The sequence below is a fragment of the Aplysia californica genome, unplaced genomic scaffold, assembly GCF_000002075.1.
Source record: "Aplysia californica isolate F4 #8 unplaced genomic scaffold, AplCal3.0 scaffold00059, whole genome shotgun sequence".
Lineage (NCBI taxonomy): Eukaryota > Metazoa > Mollusca > Gastropoda > Aplysiida > Aplysiidae > Aplysia > Aplysia californica.
The window spans coordinates 220,357-243,296 of NW_004797329.1; the positions used below are offsets into that span (position 1 = coordinate 220,357).

Sequence of the window (22,940 nt, forward strand, 5' to 3'; positions counted from 1 at the left end):
GAGAAAGAGACAGTTTTGGTTTTAATAAGACTTTAAGAGTAAGAGTTTTACGGCACTTGCAACACAATAAGTAAGGTTATATAGGTTATAAGTGCCAAAGAATAGATGTGTCACAAGAGAGTAACATACTAATACTACACAAAAAAGGAGGAGGAGATATAAGGACGATAGATGTTTTTTTATAGGAAAGAAGGAGCAAACCACACCAGAGCACCCCCCAACCACCCACAAAGAGACAGTGCTAGTGCTAGAGATAGAAGGACATTAAGATGGCCTGACACACAGAGAGACAGGAGAGAGTGCCTGTGCTCTCTGACTTTTTCACTAGGGTGTCGGCTCCTGTGGTTTACAAGTAATTAAAGGCAGAAACCGACTCAACTCTGACAAAACTGGTAAAGGCACAAAATTTTTAAAATCTGTGGGCAAAGTTGTTTCAACATAAATTGTGCTTGGTGTATGGGCGGGCAGCCTTGCTGGCAGAAACAGACGAATTCTAACGCAATTTTAGCGATGATCGCAAAACTTGTATGATCTGTGGGCGGGCAGCCTTAGTCTGTGAAATAATTTTCTTTTGTTTTAGTAAGAGTTTGACAGCATTTGTAACACAATAAAGTCATATAAGTGCCGAAGATTAGAGGTGTTACAAGAGAGTAACAAACACAAAAAGAAGGAGAGATAAGGACAATAGATGTTTGATAGGAAAGAAGAAACAAACCACACCAGAGCACCTGCCAACCACCCACTAATTTTCTTTGTACCTCAGTAGACTGGTCTCAACAAACTTCCACAGGGTTACAAAAAAAAATAATAATTGTTTTGTTATCTCCTCACTGACTATGCAAAAGTTTATTTCCTTCATATGTCTGGTTCAAGAATTTATTTAATTTTCAAGTGAGTTTTTACACAGGTTTTATCCAGCAGCCCTTCAAATATTTTATTTTAATGCATTTTTTTTACACAAACTGAAATCATCCCACCACCCACATTTGCTACGGGATTTGAAAAAAAACTTTTCATGACATGTCTTATGGCGCATCAAATAAAAGCTCCTAACAATTGTGCTTCTTGTCGAAAAAAAACACGTTTTTTCCACAAACATCATTGGTACTAGGTACAACATTGTGAACTGATATATATTGAAAAATCACAATTCACGTACAGATAAGACAAATCATGAACCACAAATCCATTCAAGGTCGATAATAGCCATTTCCAGTTTCTTTCATTGTGGAAGAGCAATGACAATATTAACAGTTTAGGTTTTTACATACAGTCTAACAGGCACATAGCTAAGACACATATATATAGCAAACTGGTTTTAAGGTTCCAAATTTTTCCTTTCATATTATATTCTTTGTATTCAAAACATGCACACAGCAAAAACAATCCGCACATAGTGGAGAAAAAAAAATTAGGGCCACCAGAGGGTAAAATGACAGCAACTTTCATTTACCAAAGTAGCTGTGATGAGAGAGCAAGCACTGTACGAATGTTGGCCAATCATCTCTCTATAAGCCGAAGGCAATATTGTAAGCCAAGAATGTGTTATTGCATTTGTCACAGAAGTGTTCAGCGGTGGATCTAGCCTGTTCAAGTTTCACTTTGCATGTATGAAAAGTCTATGTCTGCATGTCGACTATGTCACCAGAGTGTAAATGAACTTCCTTTCGACACAGATTACACACTATGTGACAGCTTGCCAGCATTTTGCAAAGTTAGGTCCAGGTGAAGTTGTTGTAGAGAGTGAACCATGGCAGAGCCTAAGACGCTGAAAGGCTTCCTGGTCAAGGAAAAGTGGCTCATCCCAGCAGAGGTGGATATAAAACCAATGCCAAAATCCCAAATCTGCAAAACAGCTTAAACATACAGAACTATGAATGCAACACATATGACCATAAAGGGCATAACTAAAGTAAAATTTTGACCCAATTATCCAACTTTGTCCTTCCATAGCCTGAAACACATACTGAGTGAAATTCTTTTGACAAAAAGATTTCTGCTTCCAACCGATTGCGCCATGTGCGTGCTAGACTGTAGATTACATTTAATGACAAAACAAGGTAGGGCCTATACTGCGGAGTCATAAACCCTACTATTTATCAAAAATTGAGAAAGAAATTTCAACACTTCATGAGAGAGGATATGATGTCATTTTAACTCATTTCTTACCAGAAACGGACATTGCTGGTTCAAAAGTTGCTTCATAGAAATAACCACAGCATTATTCTCAAAAGAGCATAGAGTACCCGGTAATGAAAAAAGCAAAAAAATAACACATACAATACTCATAAACTTGACATACTCTTCAATCTTTCTTCATGAAGACATCTCATTCCATGGACAGTAATTCAATGGACAGCAGAGTTATTTAATGTCACTTTCTTACCTCATCCAAAATATCACATCATTGTAATGAGAGTAAAAGTATAAGGGAATGAGAATAAACAACAAAATATGCATTATAAACATGGTACAATGAAAATGTCAGACAAATGAGGAAATGCAGCTTTCTTTTTGAAAAGATAAAAAGATTCAATCAATTTCAGCACATACTACAAACCAGTCCATTAAATTTTTCCTTACGATTTCATTAAAAATAAAACAGTTGTTCTACCTGTACAGCCTTGAACCCTTTTACAATAATCATTAAGCCATGCCTCTTTCGAATGTACACCTTGCATGCATCGAACCTGCTGAGTCAATAACTGCTAAATCTTTATCCGTTCAAATGGAGTCAATTACAGAGTGATGAAAATGAATATATATATTATATATGAGTGGATTTTCTGAGACACTTGTGTTTACATTACATAATCAGCTATACATACACTGTGACAATTGTTTAGTTAGACTCGATGTACATTAACAGAATTTAAAAAATATTCTCAGCCTGAGCTTTGAACAAATACTTCCTTTCCATCTTTCCCCCAAATAATCCTTTTAAAGAGACAATGACCTCTTTATTAACTGATGTATAATAATGTGCTCAAGAAAGAGGTAGAGTGAGCAGCGCTGAAGAAAAAGCCAAGCACTTCTAGGAAAATGAAGAGACTAGAATGCAAACAGGATTTTTAAAATCAAAATGCAGAAAAATCAACAAAGGGTGCCCATCAACATAAAAATAAGTCTTTGCAATGAAATAAGAATAAGGTCACAACTCATTGCCAGCAGTAGAGATTAGGATCAGGAAGAACTGGAAATACAAGACCCAACTCAGAAAAATTATACCCCACTCAGATGCAGTGTCTGTTCATTGAAGCTTCAACTTCCCACTTTATAAAAGGAGAAATTCTCTGGCCAGGCACATGCATCCCCTAAAATCTGAAGCAATTTAAGTTCAAGTGGACGTCAAGTAAAATGTTTCACTTGTTACTGATTCTTCTTCTTCAGGTGTCAGATCTGCAGCAGACATTGACAATCAGGTCACCCCATGAGTACTGACTAGAAACAGCAAAAAGGATGAGCAGATGTTTGAACAATAAGGCTGTAAATGTACAGTGGAGTCCACTCATACGAACTTGCATGAAAGGAAATTTGCTCACATAAGATGGTCCTGGCTTTGTAACTTGATGTCAAAAGTAATTTTTCTAGTAATACCATCCATCAAATAGTCACGAGAAACAGACAGCAACACTGTGATCCTCTGATATTAATATATCGGACAAGAACAATGTCAAATTATAAGGGATACAAATATGTAACAGTTGAGCGAGTGGCTTAAGATTTCCTCATCTCTGAGAGCCGGAGGAAAAGTATTCCACAGTACTACCCAATATTTCAAGTCTAAAAATAATTCATTCTGACATCTAGTACAAAATATTTTCCTCTTATGGTTTTCAACATTTTACACCAATTACAAATCATCCCTCACGATCTGACCAACTAGATTCTCTAAAGAAGAATAAATAGATGTAAAAAAGTCATCCTGACCCTCATCTTTCTCTTCCTGCGCCAGCTGGCGATACTGTGAGAGCAAACTCTGTAGGTGGGATCGTGCCGGAGAAAAATCTTGTTTGCACGTGTTGGCGAGAGCAGACATAGCAGTGATGAGTTTCTCCACACTGTCGTGGCCAGAGAGGGACTGGAGGAGAGAGGTCATTAAACTGCACCAGCCACTGGAAGACATGGTTTTTCGCAGCTCAATTCTGGGGAGAATAACAGAAAGCTCATTTATTAGCCAACAGAGAACAGTCAAGATATTAATACAACTAGAGTCAATTTCTCGTTTTTACGCTGAAGCATTAAATTAAGTGGGAAGTTATAATCTTGAAATAAATCTGTTCTGATGGAATACTTCTACAGTAACTTTACAATTACTCCCATGGCTGGCCTCCTGATTCATCTACACATTTGTCCCAAAGAACAGTGTGGTAGATTGTTAGATTTTTAGTCTTAACACGCCTGAACGTGACTACCTTAAAAATTTAATTGTGCATAAAACAAAAGCCTCAGCGTGCATCAAGCAGTCCACACACAAGATCTTTGGGGCATCAGGTCCTGTAGACTCAGGGGGACAGAGCTCTAAATAACCATGACCATCATTCACATTCAACACGTAGTCACATGGAGCACACAATTCGTTTTTCCTGGATTATAACAGACTACCAAACGGAGTCAGCAACAAACAGTACCTTATTATTGCAAGTACCTACTGATTATCTAAATATTAGTCCAGCGAGCGCTCATATGACCTTATGCAGTTGTGAGCACCGTAAAACACTTACCCAAACGAAACAAAATATTAGTCCATAGTTCAAACTGATAATCACATTGCAAATGTAACCAACGTTTGATGTTTCTCAGACTGTTGGGGTCAAAACATTCATGCAAAGGGTTTATCACAGGATGTAGCCATGATAGATAAAGCAGAATGAATCTAAACATAAAGAGGATGCCAAGTCAAAAGGGTGAGCTATCAAATTTGCAATAAGAATGTTGTGAGTCCAATTCCAGTCTCTGCTGGGTAGGTAGAACTTTGTACTTCATTTTTATTAATCAGTTCACCCATTTGCAAATGGGTACAGGGCAATCAATAGAGACAGGATGTGAATGATGGAGGTATGCGCCTAACGGGCTGCAATGGCATTCATACCCCATGGATCAAAATGATTACATTGAATTTGAAATAGAAAAGCCAGCCACAAGTGATACACGTGTGAAGCACTTTCACACTCAAAAAAATAAATTATATAGTTTAGATACCAAATGAGGACATTTTTTTTGCCAGAGTTGCCAGAGAAAAAGTTGAAATAATTGATAACAAAGAATTTGTGAGGCATCGTGGAGAAATCAGGTGCTCGTCAAAATAATGAAATCAAAGAAATCAGCATTATTTTCGTCGATGGGAAATTTTTTGCTAATTTTCTTTTTTTGGCTAAACACCATTTATGTCCATTTTTTAAAACACATTTTTGTGTGGATTTCACTGAAAAACATTGTCACTAAGTAAAGGCATAGAAAATGTAAATTTTCAGTTTCCATAGACTCTCAGGCTACGGAAGTTACCAAACTTTGGCGACCATTTTCTCATTAATTTTACCTCTGAAACCAAACAGCCTGGATCTCCTTCAATCGCAAATATTTCGACTTCTATTCAACACAGATGGACATTATTTTCACCAAAAGGAAGGCAAATGAACAGGCTTTAAGATGATACCGATAGCCCCATATGTCCAAAAACTGACGAGCACCCGACCTCAGACCATCAATGATTTATTTATAGAGGCACCAGCCATCCATGTATTGATGACGAGCACCCGATTCCACCACATCGTGACACATTTTAGTTTGAGTGATCGAGAAGCACATAATTATACTAGCAGTCATTTAGTACTATCGGAATAAACAGAAACAATAGAGGGATAGAACAGACACAAGACCAACCAAGGGTGACCTTCAGCTACCTGCACAAAGAAACTGACAACTCTGTATCATAAAGAAAGTTGTACATCTGCTGTCGACAGAAAATGTACAATTTTTTTTTAAAAACAAATTTTACGTGATCTATGAAGAGTGAACCAAGCAAGAACCTTTTTTAAAATCAGAAAAAAAACAAAAAAACTCACTCTTTATACTGCATGGACCTCTGAGACTGGACGGAGTCATCAGCTTGAATGTGCTGTATATTAAAGTCCTGTGTGAAAAGAGGGAAGTTTGTTTATTTGTTTGAGTAAAGAGAAGCACATCAACAAAATGGTCATTACGTGTTGGGAAAAAGTAAAGACAGAGAGACAGAAACAACAGGGAGAAAGTAAAGAAGCAGGACCTACCAGTGGCGCCCTCCAACCACGCGCAAAAAGAGTGACGGAATGCAGTACATATGTACAATAATAATTGTCTAAGAACGCCACCCATTATCTGTCGAGGAGAAAAGTAAATGTCTCAGACAGCTGGATGTCTTTCAAGGTTTCATAATAAGTGGGGGAAAAAAATGCTAGGGGAGACATGGGAAGGGGCCATTTGTAAAGGTGACTGCCTTATAGTATAAATCGTAAAGGTGCTCCCTAGAGCAGATTCGAATGTACCTTTGAACAACCCTGTCTATCTGAATGTACTTAGATTGGTACAATAGATGAAAAGCACATAGTAAACGCAACAATCATGTAGTGATAACAAAAAAAATAAGAAGATAACTGGAAAAATCAAAGAGATAAGAAAAAGAGAAGAAAAACATTGTGAGAAGAAGAGAAAGACTGGGGAAACAGAAGAACCTGGAAAAAGACAGAAACAGACAGTGACAAGAAAGAAAGAAAGAAAAGCAGTAGAAAAAAATTAAGAGAAAAATAAGAAAAAAGACAGGGAAAACTACTACGTTATTAAGAAAGGCAGGAAAAAACAAGAAACAAGAACGAAAGACAAGAAAAACAGTGAAAGACAGCAAATAATGTCTAACCTACAAGTAGAAGAAGTCCCTGCCAACCACCTAAGGCTATCTAAATCCTATCCAAGTCTGAGGTAAACAACCAGCAGCTGGTGACATCCTTTCATGACAGGAAGCAAACCTCTGTATCCAGCAAGGAGATGCTGTTATTGCACTTACCATCATCAAGTGTACATGCACGCACACATATACACATATAAAAAGACAGTGTCCAAGCACTAGGTTAAAATGAGTTGATAAGATACTTGCCACAATTCACCACACACAGATTTGGTCAACATATCATTTTCAATGAACAGAAAAAAAAAAAAACACAAAAGAACCCACTATTCATCCCCTTAAAAAAAAAAGAGTAATTATGACAAAAAACAGGCACTACAATTTCAAGAGAGACTAAAACAGACAGCAGTACTTACATATTCCACTAACAAGTCGGTGAGCAATGTGACAATCTTTATCTTCAACTTTTCTTCTTTCGCAGCAACAAAAAGATCTGCTAGTGCTTGCAGACCTCCAATATCTAAAAATCTTTTCTGAGCAAATGGGAATTGGCGTATGAGTGTGGACAGGGCAAAAAGTGATTTCTTGCGAACTTGTAAGGAAGTGTCCACCGACAAAATTGTCACCAGTTGTTGCATAAGTCCAGAATCCATAGCTGCGACTTGAACTTGAACGTTACTGAAAAGAGAACAAAAATAAGTTGTTGTGCAGTCCGGCACAGAGATAACACAAGCACAGAAAACTCTAAATCAAGGATAGGTCACACTATAGGCCATTCCCCGGCTGATATCTCTTTAATTTTTTTTTATATTGGCTAACCCGATTTACGAATGTATCGAACACATTTGTCCATCCCCGAAGTATTTGAGTCACCCACACCCGACTATAATTAATTTAAAGTAAGTCATCACAATAATGCCAAAATCTGCAGAGAACTGATTATGACGGTGGCAACATTGAAAAAGGTGTGGAACCAGACTGCACATCAAAATGTAAAGAAACAAGATAACACTTGGAAGAGAAATTAAGAATCATGCATATATATTGGCCCTGTGATATGGTTGAATTTTGATCTATTTGTTTTTGGACTGTTTTTATTTGGGGGGGGGGGGGTATTTTTCACTGGTAAAAGAGCTTTCTAAATTGCTGAACCTCACAAGTAGAATTTCTTGACAAAGAACGAACAAACAGTTAAATAGCTGTGTTTATGATGTAGCGGTTACTTACTTCACCCTTATTTGCAGGAAGACCCGACTTAAATTCCAGTGTGGGGAGAACTTTTATCAAGTTCCTCAATCTTTCTTAGGGACGTGGTATCCCTCTCAGCCTGGGTTGGCCCTGATAGGCAGGGTCAAAGCCAGCCTCCTAAATTACCTTATTTTGTTGATGAGGGTTTAAAAATTCTACATTAAAACTTTTTTTAAAAACAACTGTGTCTTTGAATATTTTGTAACTGCCATTGGATTATGTGATTGTTGAGGTTATAAGTAGCTCAAAAATCAAGATTCAAAGTTATAGCATTAGTTAGAATGAGCAAAGAGTCAAGACAAATAAATTGATATAGGTTTGACAAGAGAGGTTAAACGAAAAGAGAAGAATCGAAATAAAACTCCAGGTGCAACAGTTTCTTTTTATCAAAAACACAGTTGTTCAAGATACATGAGAAGAAAGGTAGAGGCAGTTTGAAAGCAATCCTAGAAGAGGAAGAGATAGGTTTTTTTCTTTCTAAGAATAAGTGTTCGCAACAGGTGACATCTCGAAAATTTAAGCAAAACTTCCAATTTCCAAGAGCAGCATTAAGAATTTCTTTTACAAGCATTTCTTTACCTTTGCAAGGCAGCCCCTAAAGAGTGTGCCGCCCCAGCTCTGATGTCAGGATCAGACTTATTCAAAAATTGTCTCAAACTGTTCAAGCCTCCCTGGTCAGAAAACAACCTTGCATTGTCAATCTGAAATGAATGAACGAAAATATGTTTAAGATTCTCTCAAAAACGATTTACTTTGTGGTGACTTAGCAGTTTGGTAAGAGATTTACAGAGCTTGCAACACAATTAAGTCATATAAGTGCCAAAGATAAGAGGTGTTACAAGAGAGTAACGAATCAAAAAAAAAAAAAAAGGAAGAGAGATAAGGACGATTGATGTAGGATACCAAAGAAGGAGCAAACAGTACCGGAGCAGCACCCACCAACTACCCACATTGCCTACAAATTCCTAAGCTCTAAAGATGCTCTCCCCCTCTTTTCTCTCTTACGCTCCTTCTCATCACAGATCATTGAGTATGGTAAATATTACGGAGGAAATGCTTAACACAAAATTACTTGTTCAAATAGTATGAACATGAAGAAGATAACACAACTGTACAATCGACTCACCTGATGAAGATAGTACTCCAAGTCAGTCAGGATCAGGACTGCCTCCTCTTTTCCTAGGCTAGGATTCTGCAACCTTGACAAAAGCTCCGTCACAATTTCTCCCTCAGTTTTCACTGACATTTTGGCATCTTGCATGACTTTCTTTAGTTCATCGTAACTGCGGAATTTCTTCTGCTCCTTATCTTTTTTTTCCTGAAGAGTACATACATATAGCAATCTCTCATCCCAATCTCCCATGAAATAAAGAACTGATAAAAAGAAAAACAGGCTTAACTGCCTGCCTTGCCCACAAGTATAATAATTTTATCATAGTCAAAAACAACCAAAGTCTCAACATACTAGAGACCATAACCAATATAAAACCAGAAGAGGGACTTCAATATTTAAAACTTTTTCCACTTAACTGTGTGCAAACAGTAACATCACTGTTTATCTTAGTAAGTTGTACTACAAAACAAAAGAAGTTTTCAAAGCAACACACCGACTGCATGCAATCACTGCAGCAAACAGTAGACTATGATTTGGTTACCAAAGTCATCTACCACTAGTTCTTTTTTATTTTTAATAGAGGTTTTGCGGCCCTCACAACTGCATAAGGTCATATATGAGCGCCAGAAGATGAGAGGTGTTACAAGATTAACAAACATAAAAAAGAAGAAGGGGAAATAAGGACGATAGATGTTTCATAGAGGAAAGAAGAAGCAAACCACACCAGACCATCCGCCAACAACCCACTCACTAGCTCTGAATATACACATTATATTATATGGTCAAAACAAATAAAATAGACAAGCATTTCCATACAAAATATATATTAAGGTATTTAAAAAATTGCGAAAAGCCTAATTAAATTACTTTTCATTCTCAAACTATTCATTTCATTATCACCCTCTTAACTAATGGGGACTGACAAGCTTGCTGATGGTATGTTTTAACAAGAAAAAGTAATTTTTGTAGCTAAGACAACCTCTTCAGCAGTTTACAAAGATGTTAAAGTAGAACATAATATCTCCAACTAAAACTCCAACTTTACAGTAAACAATACTTGGATATAGAACCACTCTTATCGTTTAAAGATGTTGAAAATAGTTCCTACCTCCTTCACCTCAGACTCCAGATCTTTGTATTTAAAATCTTTGAGAGCCTCCTTTAATTGTTCTCTTGTAAACCTTTTTTTCTCTGTGTTGATGAAGCCTGTAAATAGAATTCTTAATTTAGACAAACATTCCCTTACTTGTACTAACTATCAAATGGAGCCTCTGAAAAAGCAAAGCTTTGTACTCAATCTGAAAAGCACTGATTGAAATTGAAACAACACATAGAAAAAGAGAGAAGTAACGAGCGGGTAAAGAACACAACTTGAGCCGCATTCAAGTGTATAAATATAAGGCAGTTGATCTATATATATACGAAATAAATAAAAACAGCATGAACAAAGGACTCGAGTGCATCCCTATTCAAATGATTAAAATCCCAGGGCATCTCACACAGCTTCTCCAAGTCCAACCAATCATGCCTTCTAATGATGATCCCCATTCTTATAAATGTCAGCTGTTGGCATCAATGATAAAAAAAAAACCTGATACCTTTAACAGAAACCTAGAATACGCATATAATTTATAGACAAGTAGAGCTTGTACTTGGCATAGTATAAATATATATGTAATGTTAACTCACTTGAGCCTGAGCTATTTTTCACACAACAACCATTGCAGCCTGACAGTTTTGGGGTATATTGAATCGTTAACCACAAAAAGACTGAGAAAGCTATCATGATTTTTAAAATGCAACAAAAGAAAGAAAGAAAGAAATGCTCTTACAGAAGAAAAAAAACTGCATCTAATTTGTCTGAATAGTTTTTATTTAATAAATATTTTGAAATGTCCCCAATTTATAATAAAAATCATCTATCGCAAGATGGACGTGATTGACTTAGTCCGTTACAGCTCAAAAAGTGTCGCGCATAACTTTACCAAATTTTAAACAAAACAAAACAGTGGGTCAAGTATTGGCTCGCCACGTCCAATAGCTTGTAACAGAAAAACACCGGCAACATCAATCGATAATGTGCATCCCGTAAATACAAGCGATTCGGCCACTGGGCCGGCAGAGCCTTCGGTAAATACACGGGAATAGGCTCAAGTGAGCTGAACTGATACACAACAAAATAGACTTTAACCATCAAATTTAGACATGAATATAAAAGCCTATTGTTATGGGGAAAACGCAAACAATAAAACAAAGACAATAAAAGAGGTATTAACAATCATTTTGACAGAATAACACCACACCGAAATTTTTTTTTAAACCAACCAATAAAATAAGGCCTATGCCAATAATGTGAGGAAATATGTATACCTATCTTTTCTCCAGCATCCCAAGTTTTTATCCGCTCTTTTGCTTTTCTATGTCTTGCTTTTCGATTGCCAATGAGCCTAGCCTTGCGTTTGCCACTCTGCAGATCCATTTGTACATGTAAACCAGGTGGTATTTTTTGACCTGACAATAGGGAAAAAACATAGATTTGAGACATGAGTGTATGAATGAGTGTGTATATATATATATATATATATATATATATATATGTGTGACATCTTGGTGAAATCAGGCAATTGTCAAAATAATGAAATGGAAGAAACCAACATTTTCCAGGCCATATAGGGCTATCTTTACCAAAATTCTTTTTTTGGGGGAGTCAACACTATTTATGTAACTTTAAAACCATGTTTCTGTGTGGAAATTTTACGATAAACATTGACCAAAGGCAGGAAAAATGTAAATGTTCTGTTTTCAAGGGCACTCAAGCTTTGCCAAACTTTGACTGCCACTATTGCACTAATTTTACCACTGACACCAGGAGACCCCAACCTCCATCAATTGCTAATATCTCAAATATATTCTCTTCAGGATAATAAAAGGATAGTTTGTTTATTAAAATCAAGGCAAATGATGAACAAGCTTTAAGATAATACCATATAACTCTATGTACCCAAATATTGACGAGCACTTGATCTCACCGCGTCATGACACAAATATTACACATAACAGGTAAAAAGAACAATTTCCTAGTCTTTACGTTGTACAAAGTAAAGGGGGCTATAAATGAGTTTCCAGCTCATTGCCATTCTGATTGAAATGTCACTTTTTAACCAAGTACTATAGAACTATACATGGCGTATAGTCCAGGATAATTTCAAAGAGAAGACAGACCAAAAGATTAAAATACAAATATGAATAATCTTAACATCTCTACAGCTAATATGACATCTGCACCCTGACATACAACTTGATGCTGCATGCCTTTCCAATCAAAATGACATAGAAAAGTGAATAAAAATTTGATTCAACATATCATTTGTGAAGCATCGTAGTGGAAACAGGCGCTCATCAAAATAATGAAATCAAAGAAATCAGCATTTTTTGGCCGATGAGCAATTTTAAAAAAATGTTTGGTTTTTTTGCTCAACACCTTTTTGGTCAATTTAAAAACACATTTGGATTTTACTGAAAAACATTCATTAAAAGGCATAGAAAATGTAAATTTTCAGTTTCAAAGGACTCTCTGGCAAAGGAAGTTAACTTTGGCGGTCATTTTCTCGCTAATGAAACCAGGCGACCCTGACCACCTTCAATCGCAAATATTTCGACTTCTATTTCACATAGATGTATTTTTTATCACCAAAAGGAAGACAAATGAACAGACTTTAAGATGATACTAATAACCCCATATGCTAAAAAATTGACGAGCGCCTGATTCCACCACGTCGTGACATAATTTATCGCAGATTCAAAGGAAATGGTAGAAGAATATACTTTTTTGGCATGCATGTGTCAAGGTAATTCGATATAAATTGGTTTGTTAAAAGAAGGATCTAAGCCATTGTGTGACATTAAATAGCATGAAAATTTAACAGCTACAAAACTAAAACCTGCAGGGACTATTTCCAAACAACCATTAAGTTCTCCCATGTCAGCTCAGCTTACCTTTCTTAACTTCTTGCCATTCTTCTGTTGCCACAAACTCTTCTGTTACACTTTCACCGACATCATTTTCATTGTCTTCGACAGAAACTATACCATCATCTGGGGATAAAAAAAGAGAGAAATCAGAATAAACACAACATGGAACAAAAGATAAAAATCAACGTCAATTAACTTATTTGCACAAAAATTATATCATAAAAACTAGTCTAACCTGTGTAAGAGAACAATCCATTGTCGAGAAGAAAACTGGACCTCTTAGAATGAGGTGACCATCTTACACAGGACTTATCAAAATGATGAAAACAAATCATTCTCTTCTGACCGAAGTGCACATGAGCTCTTCTGAAACTGAAATAGGCTGGTGAATTGCTCAGTAGTTATCAATAGCTTCAGGCCTCTATTCCTCTCACACAGTTAAAAAGGAAATTAATAAGGATCACCCATGAGTCACTTTAACAAACGATGAACAAAGGGGGTAAACAGGAAGCTAACCAGTCAGCTGCGTAGCGCCTCTTGAAATTTGTCAAAAAACATGGTCCACATAGTGTGGTAAAATCAGGCACTCATAAAAACAATGAAATTGAAGAAACTGGCATTTTTCTGCCAGTTTGGCAATTTTTATGTAATTTTTTTTTTCGGCTTAACACCACTGTTGTTCAATTAAGAGCACATTTCTAGTTGTGTTTTACTGAAAAATGTTGATTAAAAGCACAAAAAATGTACGTTTTCAATTTCCACAAAGTCAATTTCCACTGTCAAGCTATGGAAATAACCAAATTTTGGAGGCCATTTCTTCACTAATTCTACTTTTGAAACCAAGTGACCTGACCTTCTTCAATCTCAAATATCTTGACTTCTATTCAAAATAGATGAGCATTTTTTTCACTGATATGCAGATAGCAAGACAACTGAACAAACTTTAAGATGATACCAATTACTAATAACTCTACATGCTTATTATTGACGAGCGCCTGATTCCACCACGTTGTGACACATATAAGAATCAGCTTTATCTCCAAATCGATTATCAAGTTCTCAGGCAGTGGCAAACTACAGTACTGGTAAAATAAAAAGTAAACCTATGCGTTATAAACTTGACAATTCATTTTTAAGCCAAGGAGAAATAATGACATTTTTAAAAATGAAGTGATTATTTCTCCAAACGCTCAGGAAAATAAATTTGACCTTTATTTCTCCGAACGGTTACCGTTCTCGAGATTTTTTGGTTAATTTTGCGAGAGTTTGGCGTCATCTTTCATTCTGCCATTTGGCGAGGACTGGGAAGAAGCAGTTTTTGCATCGAATTCAATTTCTAGAGCTAGAGATGTTTAGATGTCTGAATATTCTGATACTTCAGTTGTGGTTGGGGCAATGTTACCGGACTAAACTTCATTTGAAGATGCCTTCAAAGGGTACACTACTCGACTTTGGCCGTAAACTATTTTGCATTTAATCATCCCGAAAGTAAAAACTAAAAAAAAAAGAAAAAATCCCTCCACGCCCCCCCCCCCCCTCGTTCACACCTTAGGCACCTACACACACACACACACACACACACTCACACTCCATTCGCAAATAACCAAAAATCTCAGAAACGGAAACCGTTCAAGTTTATTTTCCTGAGCGTTCGGAGAAATAGAGTAGGCCAAAAATAAAAGTCTGATTTCAAGAGTCAACCCCTGAATTTTGAACAAGTTCATCTTGTACAGTGGAACTCGGATTCAACGAGAACTCGGATTCAACGAAATGAGATAGATTCCCCATTTTTTTTCTTCTTTAAAATCAATAAAAATAACCCGGATTCAACGACCACTTAAATCAGCGAGCTCGGATTCAACGAGGTCGCTTCCAGGATGAACACCCCTGCAGATGTGGCTTCTCTCATTTTTCTCCCAGAACGAACTTTATCTATTCCCAGAAACCATCCATTGTACCTGCATCGTGAACCATTATAATTCATTTAGCCGATAGCATGCGACTAATCAGCGGCCTTTTTTTCATACCAACACATGTGTTGTTGGCCCGCGCACATGTCTTCTCAAGCGTGTTTTGAGGTCGGATGGGCGACTTGCACATGTGTGGCTGTGTGTGTGTGTCAGGGAGGGGGGGAGGGGGGAGGCACTAGCGGTCCGGGCGTTGAACATTGCAGATACTCTAACGCGTCAGTCTTTTTTTCCCCTCGGCAACTGATCTTTATTTTACAATGATAGCTAGTCTTGACGTAGATCTACGTAATGAATTGTGCACTGGTCTAAGGAATCAAAAGTTGCCGTTTTCTAGGCTGTACACAGCAACACAACTTTTTGGTAAACAATCGAGATGGCACTGGCGTGTGCATTTGAACGAATCTGCCTTTTTTTTACACAGCTTATAATATGCAGGCACTTCAGGCACTACTTGCAACTTCTCTTTAAACATTACTTGCTCAGTGCCTGTAATTATCAACAAAAAACCTCGTGTTTGCATACGAACACTCGGATTCAACGAGATTTTAGGTCAGGCCCTAAGACCTCGTTGAATCCGAGTTCCACTTAGTAACACAGTAACATGATCAATATCTCTACAGACTCAGTAGTCCATGTAAACACAAACACATAGCATTATATCCAAAAAGACAGACATAAATTACCCGGACGAACTTCCGTAATGAGCGACCACCCCAACAAACACAAGAGAAGAGACCTAACCCTAACCCTGGCCCAACCCCTACCTCTACCCCAAACCTTAACCCCAACTCTGACCCTCTATTCTACTTTGTTTCATGTGGGCGCTCGAAACGGAATTCCTCCCACTTACCCTCATCAGTATCACTCTCATCTGTATCTTTCACAAACACAAGCGCTGACTTTGCATGATCATCAGACTTTGCAGACAACTTATCAATCTGTTGTGTCTGTTCACTACTGACCCATAAGTTGTGCATAAAAAGTTGAGATATTGAGAAAACAACCAAAACCTGTGCCACAACTTGAATACTTTTCCGAAAAATACTCATGTCTGTCAATACACGGTTCTCCAAGACACTCCGAATGTGCAGCTTGAAACGTTGACAAGTTGGACGGACCACAATGATTAATCTAAAAAAATGTTCAGCAAGTCAACTCAAAAAACCACACCACCATGCTCAAGTCTATTTACATCTCCTGGTGTCTGCAGTTTCATTTAACAGTGGGTCAAAAACAGTAGCAATTAGATCTAGATTCTTGATATCTAATCTAAATCTAGCATGCACATAGATCTAGGCCCCAGTTGTCAACCTTGCTCATTTCACCGGTTCCTGTTTTGTGAGAAATCTTGATACTTTCTTCACCATTCTCACTCAACACCATGAAAGTTTGAGTTCAGCAGCACGGTTGGCAAACCATAAAAGCAGAGACCTCGGCTTAAAAAGCACTGTACTGAATAGTACAGCGTGTATCATAAATCAATAATACAGTCAGTTCAAACTCAAGTTCAAGGCATTTCTTCAGTTGTGACTTCAGCTCACGGAAATCATTATTTCAATACTTTTTCAACTTAAATCATTCGTAAAGAAAGGAGTCATGGATCAAGATAGAATGTTTGTCTGTATGTTTCAAAGCTAGTGTGTTTTTAGAATCCCAAAAGATTCTTGCATCATATTTTGCTGCATTTTGGAACATAATATCACTTGGCGTAACCGCATTGAAACACGTCGACATTAGAAAAACGAAAGTAAAATTCCTCTTTGTTATTATAAAACATGAATCAAAAAGCAACGAATTTGTGACCTTTTTTTTTTCATTCCTGGTGAACACTTATTTGCATTTTCGTCTTTTTGTTTTTGAATACCTAAATCATAGGCACTATTCAAATAAGCCTGCATGTAATACTATACTTCCCCATTCTCCTTGTCGCATTTTTCAACGGACTTTGTTCCATTTGACATCGAGTTCCATGGAATTTTCCTCACTTGTCTTGTAGCCTACTGAAATACAAGAGCTGCGACTTAAAAGAATACAACACATATATAGATCTATTTATTATTATTATTATGACCAGCTGCTGTCAGACCTAATTTTTTAAAACCCAAAAGTTGTATCATTTATGCTTTGTTTATTTGTTTGTTTGTTTTTGTTAGTTTGTTCGTTTGTTTGAATAAAGAGAAAGACATCGCTAATGGTCATATCTAGTGCTGGGAGAAAAGACAGACAGAAACAATTTTACAGCACGGAAAAAAAGAAGTAGGACCTGTGACGCCCTCCAACCAATCGCTCTCTAAACATGCTCAAACTCAAAACAACAACCTGTATAAGCATTGTCCTCGAAAACGGGGGGGAGGGGGATATTGAGCAGAAAAATAGAATACACATTATAAGCCTATAACGTACGTAGGCCTGCGCAGAAAAGCAAATTAGACTAGCTCATATTATATAATATACATAGTAAGTCGTTAATAAATGCATCACTAGAGAAGAAAAAAAGGATATACATGAAAAGAAAACGTAGACGTGAATAAGACACAATGATATAAAAATCTAGATAAGAAAAGGTAAGATAAATCTTTATTGTCCAGATGATCCCGGCACACCTTTAAGGACGATTAGTGTGAAAATCAACTCGGGACTCACGAAAAAAAGAAAGAGAAAATCACCACCAACGTGCTGACTCTGTGAACACAACGAGGCCCTCCTCCTCCTCCTCCTCCTCCTCCTCCACCTACATCACCACCACCACCACCACCACGACCACCACCACCTTATTAAAGCATTGGGATTGTGAAATGCGGCATGTTTGGCCTACATTATTTTATACAATATGTATTGTGTTTACTAAATACTCGTCTCAGTTTGTACGACTATTTTTTTTAAAAAATATTTTCATCATTTACACTCTATATATTGGCCAAAGATTTACAAAACTTAAAAGCAACATTAAGGTCGGCGCTTAATTTCTTCTTCCTCCTCCTCGGTACCGGGCCATCACCATCACAACGCCAACATTACAGCCACGACCTCCTCAGGAAGTTATACGTGTACTGATCATACCAAAGAATTTTGTTTTTGTTTTTGTAAGTGTTTTACGGCGCTCGCAACTGCATAAGGTCATATGAGTGCGCGAGACACATTAATCATTTTCATCTGGTAGGAAATTTTGAATTTTGTCCGGGTGGCGGCCGGAGCCTACTCTTGGCGATTTTAGACCATGGGATCTTTAACGTGCACAACTTGCACACGGGACCTCCAAGATTTTTCACCCTAGTCCGAGAAAGCTAGGTGTAGTTCTTTCCTACCAGAAGACCATGGGTGTGGCTGAAAGACAGCAGTAAGAAGGAGCAGTAGAAAGGCTGCAGACTGCAGAAAGAGTCAGCACAGAGAAGGGGGTAATTAAGAAGGAGAGGGTGGGGGCAGAAAGTGGAGACGAAAGCAGACGACAGAACAGTGTTAGAGAGTAGAAAAAGGAGGTGAAAGGAACAAAATATTTTAGAGAAGAAAATTTTTCCGTTGCATACCCGGATTCGAACCCGGGATCTTTGAATGAGAGGCGCACACCTCAACATCTAGGCCACGAGAGCCCCGTTATAAAGAAGAAGAAGAAGAAGAAGAAGAAGAAGAAGAAGAAGAAGGAGGAGGAGGAGGAGGAGGAGGAGGAGGAGGAGGAGGAGGAGGAGGAGGAGGAGGAGGAGGAGAAGGAGGAGGAGGAGAAGAAGAAGAAGAAGAAGAAGAAGAAGAAGAAGAAGAAGAAGAAGAAGAAGAAGAAGAAAACGCACTATTGTGTTACAAAGCAGGTGTTGCTGAGATCGTGACCTTCACTTGGAAAGTTTCCGTTCAGCTTAGGGTATTTCTTTTTCTACAATGTCAGTAAAAAAAAACCACAGTGGATCTTTTTGCGAGTGAATTCGACAAGTAACTTGAGTGGAATGCGAGAGGGAAAGAAAAGTATGATAATGAAGGTTGATGGTAACGATATAGCTGGGGAAACCGGGAGAGGGGATAATTTATCAGTTTGGAATACATAATGATGATAAAATATGCGCATATGGGCCGGTGTCTGTGGAACAGGAGTTAAAATTGCAGTTAAACTTGTACTGTACATTTCAATTTGACAGGCCATTAAAGTTTTGATTTGCATTTGTTGGAAGAATAGATGTATTCGAATGTGACGGGTTGGGGGTTTTTTCAGCTTAGTCAGATCAGTGTGCCCCACAAGAGCATATAATACGTGTATTATTATTACTCTTAAATGCAATATGTTTGACTCATGAGACGAGGTGTGTGTACAACCTGCACTCCCCGTATTCTATTATGGAATTGTATTTAATAACAATACGGCAACACAAAACGAATACGAAATGTTGTTACATATATATATATATATATATATATATATATATATATATAGAGGTTAAGGTGTTGGCCTCTCATTCAAAAAGGTCCCGGGGTTCGAATCCGGGTAGCGACCAAAAAATTTTCTTCTCTAAAATTGTCTCCTTTCCCCTCCTTCCCTGCTCTTTAGCAATGTTCTGTTGTCTGCTTTCATTTCCACTTTCTGCCCCCACCCCCTCACCTCCTTTGCCCCCTCCTCCGGGCTCCTGACTCTTTCTGCAGCCTTTCTACTGTTACTCCTTGGCTCCTCCTTATTGCTGTCTTTCTGCCACACCCCTGATCTTCCGGTAGGAAAGATCTACACCTAGCCTTCTCGGACAAGGACAAAAAATCTCGGAGGGCCCGTGTGCAAGTTGCGCACGTTAAAGATCCCTTGGTGGTCTAAAATCGATAAGAGTAGGCTTCGGCCGCCACCCGGGCAAAATTCAAAATTTCCTACCAACTGAAAATATTAGGAGTGTCCCGCGCTCATATGACCTATGCAGTTGCGAGCGCCGTAAAACACTTTACAAAAACAAACAATATATATATATATATATATATATATATATATATATATATATATATATATATATATATATATATATATATATATATATATATATATATATATATATATATATATATATATATGTATGTTAATTTGTGATCTGTGCTGTTGTCATGGAAGTCTCTTCTGTAAAATGTGTTTTATGTACGTGGACCAACGGCCTTCAACTCTGAATAAACATTATTTTACCTGGTACTTACTAAACACTTAAATATTATTATACTCTTCGACACATTTATCTATATCTTATTTTAGCTACACGTAGTTAGATTCATGGGTGGTTGACGTACGCTCTGATGTGGTTATTGCTTCATCTTACCTCTATTAAACATCTGAATCTATAGGCCTACATTATTATTGAGCATTGTCCTTAATTTCTCTTCCTTTTTTTCTATGTATGACTCTCCAGTCGCTAATCTTTGGCATTTACATGATCTACTGGGTTGCAAGTGCCGTAAAACTACTAAAACTAAAACTTTTTAAAAATTACATGTGGTTCGATTCTTCTTCCAACAGCAAGTCTAGGCCTAATCTGCAGCCACAGCGATTGTCTTTGCGTAATTGTTAGAACTTAGTATAGTTTACGGGCGTATAAAATATGTATTTGAAAGGATCGCTTCCCGGAATGGACCGGTATTCAGGAAACGTGTAGTTTTGTAAAGATCTACTGTCGAAATTATGTTAATTAAGTTATGATATGGCTATGTCGCACTTGTATTGATGTGTGAGAACTGCTTCTATTTCCTACTGGTTTCAAGAAGTCTTTTTTCTTTCCTTCACTCTCTTTCTCCCCCCCCCCCCTCTCTCTCCCCCCCCCCCTCTCTCTCTTGCTCATTTTGTTTAATTGTTTAAGTGTTTCTGTCTGTCCTCTCGCCTCCGCTAAAAGTAAGTGCAATGAAACGTTCGGACTTCACAGCATGGAACACTGGATGAAATCACCACCAGTTTGATGATACTTTTATAGCTGCTCTCTTTTTATTTTAGTTTAAGTAAGAGTTTTACGGCACTTGCAAAACAATAAGGTCATATAAGTGCCCAAGATCAAGAATAGATGTGTTACAAGAGAGTATACATAAAAAAGAAGGATTTGATAGGAAAGAAGGCGCAACCACACCAGAGCACCCGCCAACCACCCACATAGCTGCTCTGCACCGTACCACACGCCCAGACAACCGAAATAGGTCACTGTGATTGTGATCCAGACAGGCGAAAACATGAGTACATAATTATGAACACATACACTATTTTTTAAAACATGATGAGAGAGCGTGAAATATGCCAGCGCCACGCACGAAGATGATGTTTCGGTTTTAGTAAAGAGTTTTACAGTAGCCTACTTGCAACATAATAAGGTAAGGTCATACAAGAGGTGTTACAATAGAGTTACAAGCATAGAAAGAGAGATAAGGACGATAGAAGGTTGATAGGAGAAAAAGCACACCACACCAGAGCATCCCCCGCCGCGAAGATGAGTGCTCAGCATTATTTTATATATTATATTTTAAAAGTTTGTGTTTTCACGTTTGCTAAACTTAAAAGCTCATTTTCTCAAAATTATATTTTTATATCCTACCTCACAAAATGTGCAATATCTAAAAAAACTACTCGAGATATTTTAAACATTCAAAAACCCCCGTGTTCAGCATTGAATTTCCTAGGTAAAATGATAATCCCTTAACTCGGAGTGGTCAAAATCTGACTTTTGGTACCTTTCTTAAGACACACACACATAATATATAAAGCTCATAGAGAATACCGCAGAGCGTGGATATGCGAAATACATGCATTCATTATTACATTTATTATCTATTATATATTATATCGAATTATACTTCCGCCTTTACTCCAGAGGAAAGCGGCGTCAACACTTCACTGAGGACCCCTAAGGGTGCACTGCTTTTGGCAAGGCGTAGCGCTGGTTGGCTCATGAGGTAATTAGGCTGCCCACTTGCGATTTATGTATCTGGCTAGAGCGATCGTTGTGATACAAGTTATTTAAGTTATATTGAATCAGTATTTCGTCATCTGCGGTTGATAAGAATTAACCATTGAAGCACTGGCATGCAGGCAGCTTTCGAAGAATGATTCCCGTACATATAAGAATTTAAAAGATGAGAGAGAGAGAGAGAGAGAGGGAGGGAGAGAGAGAGAGAGAGAGAGAGAGAGAGAGAGAGAGAGAGAGAGAGAGAGGGAGGGAGAGGGAGAGAGAGAGAATTTTTTGTTGTTGTTTTGGTAATTCTTTTATGGCGTTCGCAACTGCATAAGATCATTTGAGCGTGCAGGACACATAAGGCATTTTCAGTTTGGTAAGAATTTGACTGTGGATGCTCATCATTGTTTAGTATGTAATAGGAATTAATACTATCTTGAAAGGTGGTACATGTAATATTTTGCCCATGTGAAATGCATGTCAGGTCACGTTGGTTCTTTGCCAACAACAACACCCCCCCTCCCCGAAAAAAACCCAAAAAACAAAAATACCCATGTGAGAATTGTATTTTATAGGAACTTAAATAAAAGAAGACTTTCCAATCCAAAAAATTCCCCCCTCAACAGCACATTATAAGCGTCTTACATACAATCTATAATCACCACAGCAAACCTGATAGCATTCTGAGACAATTTCAGCTTCCTGTGAAAAATACAGTGCAAGCTACCATTTTAAAGGCACTAAAACACTAACAAGATCTTTCGGTGTCTATGGTCAGGTACCCATTCACACCTAGGTGAAATGAGGACAATTTTCGTGCAAAGTGCCTTTCCCTAGGACAAAACATTGGGCCTGAACCTTCAACCATACCTGCAACC

General features: G+C 37.6%; 1 protein-coding gene across 1 annotated transcript; it reads right to left on the reverse strand.

The window, feature by feature from the left end:
• Nucleotides 1–947: 947 nt before the first annotated feature.
• LOC101862783 (nucleotide exchange factor SIL1) lies at nucleotides 948–17,246 on the reverse strand. The gene is made up of 9 exons (XM_005093190.3): nucleotides 16,035–17,246; nucleotides 13,239–13,337; nucleotides 11,613–11,753; nucleotides 10,351–10,448; nucleotides 9,255–9,446; nucleotides 8,708–8,829; nucleotides 7,297–7,558; nucleotides 6,066–6,133; nucleotides 948–4,145 (listed from the first exon to the last, which is right to left on the reverse strand). Exons 1-9 carry the CDS (start codon nucleotides 16,231–16,233, stop codon nucleotides 3,854–3,856), a joined length of 1,473 nt encoding a protein of 490 aa, XP_005093247.1. The 5' UTR covers nucleotides 16,234–17,246; the 3' UTR covers nucleotides 948–3,853.
• Nucleotides 17,247–22,940: the final 5,694 nt, after the last annotated feature.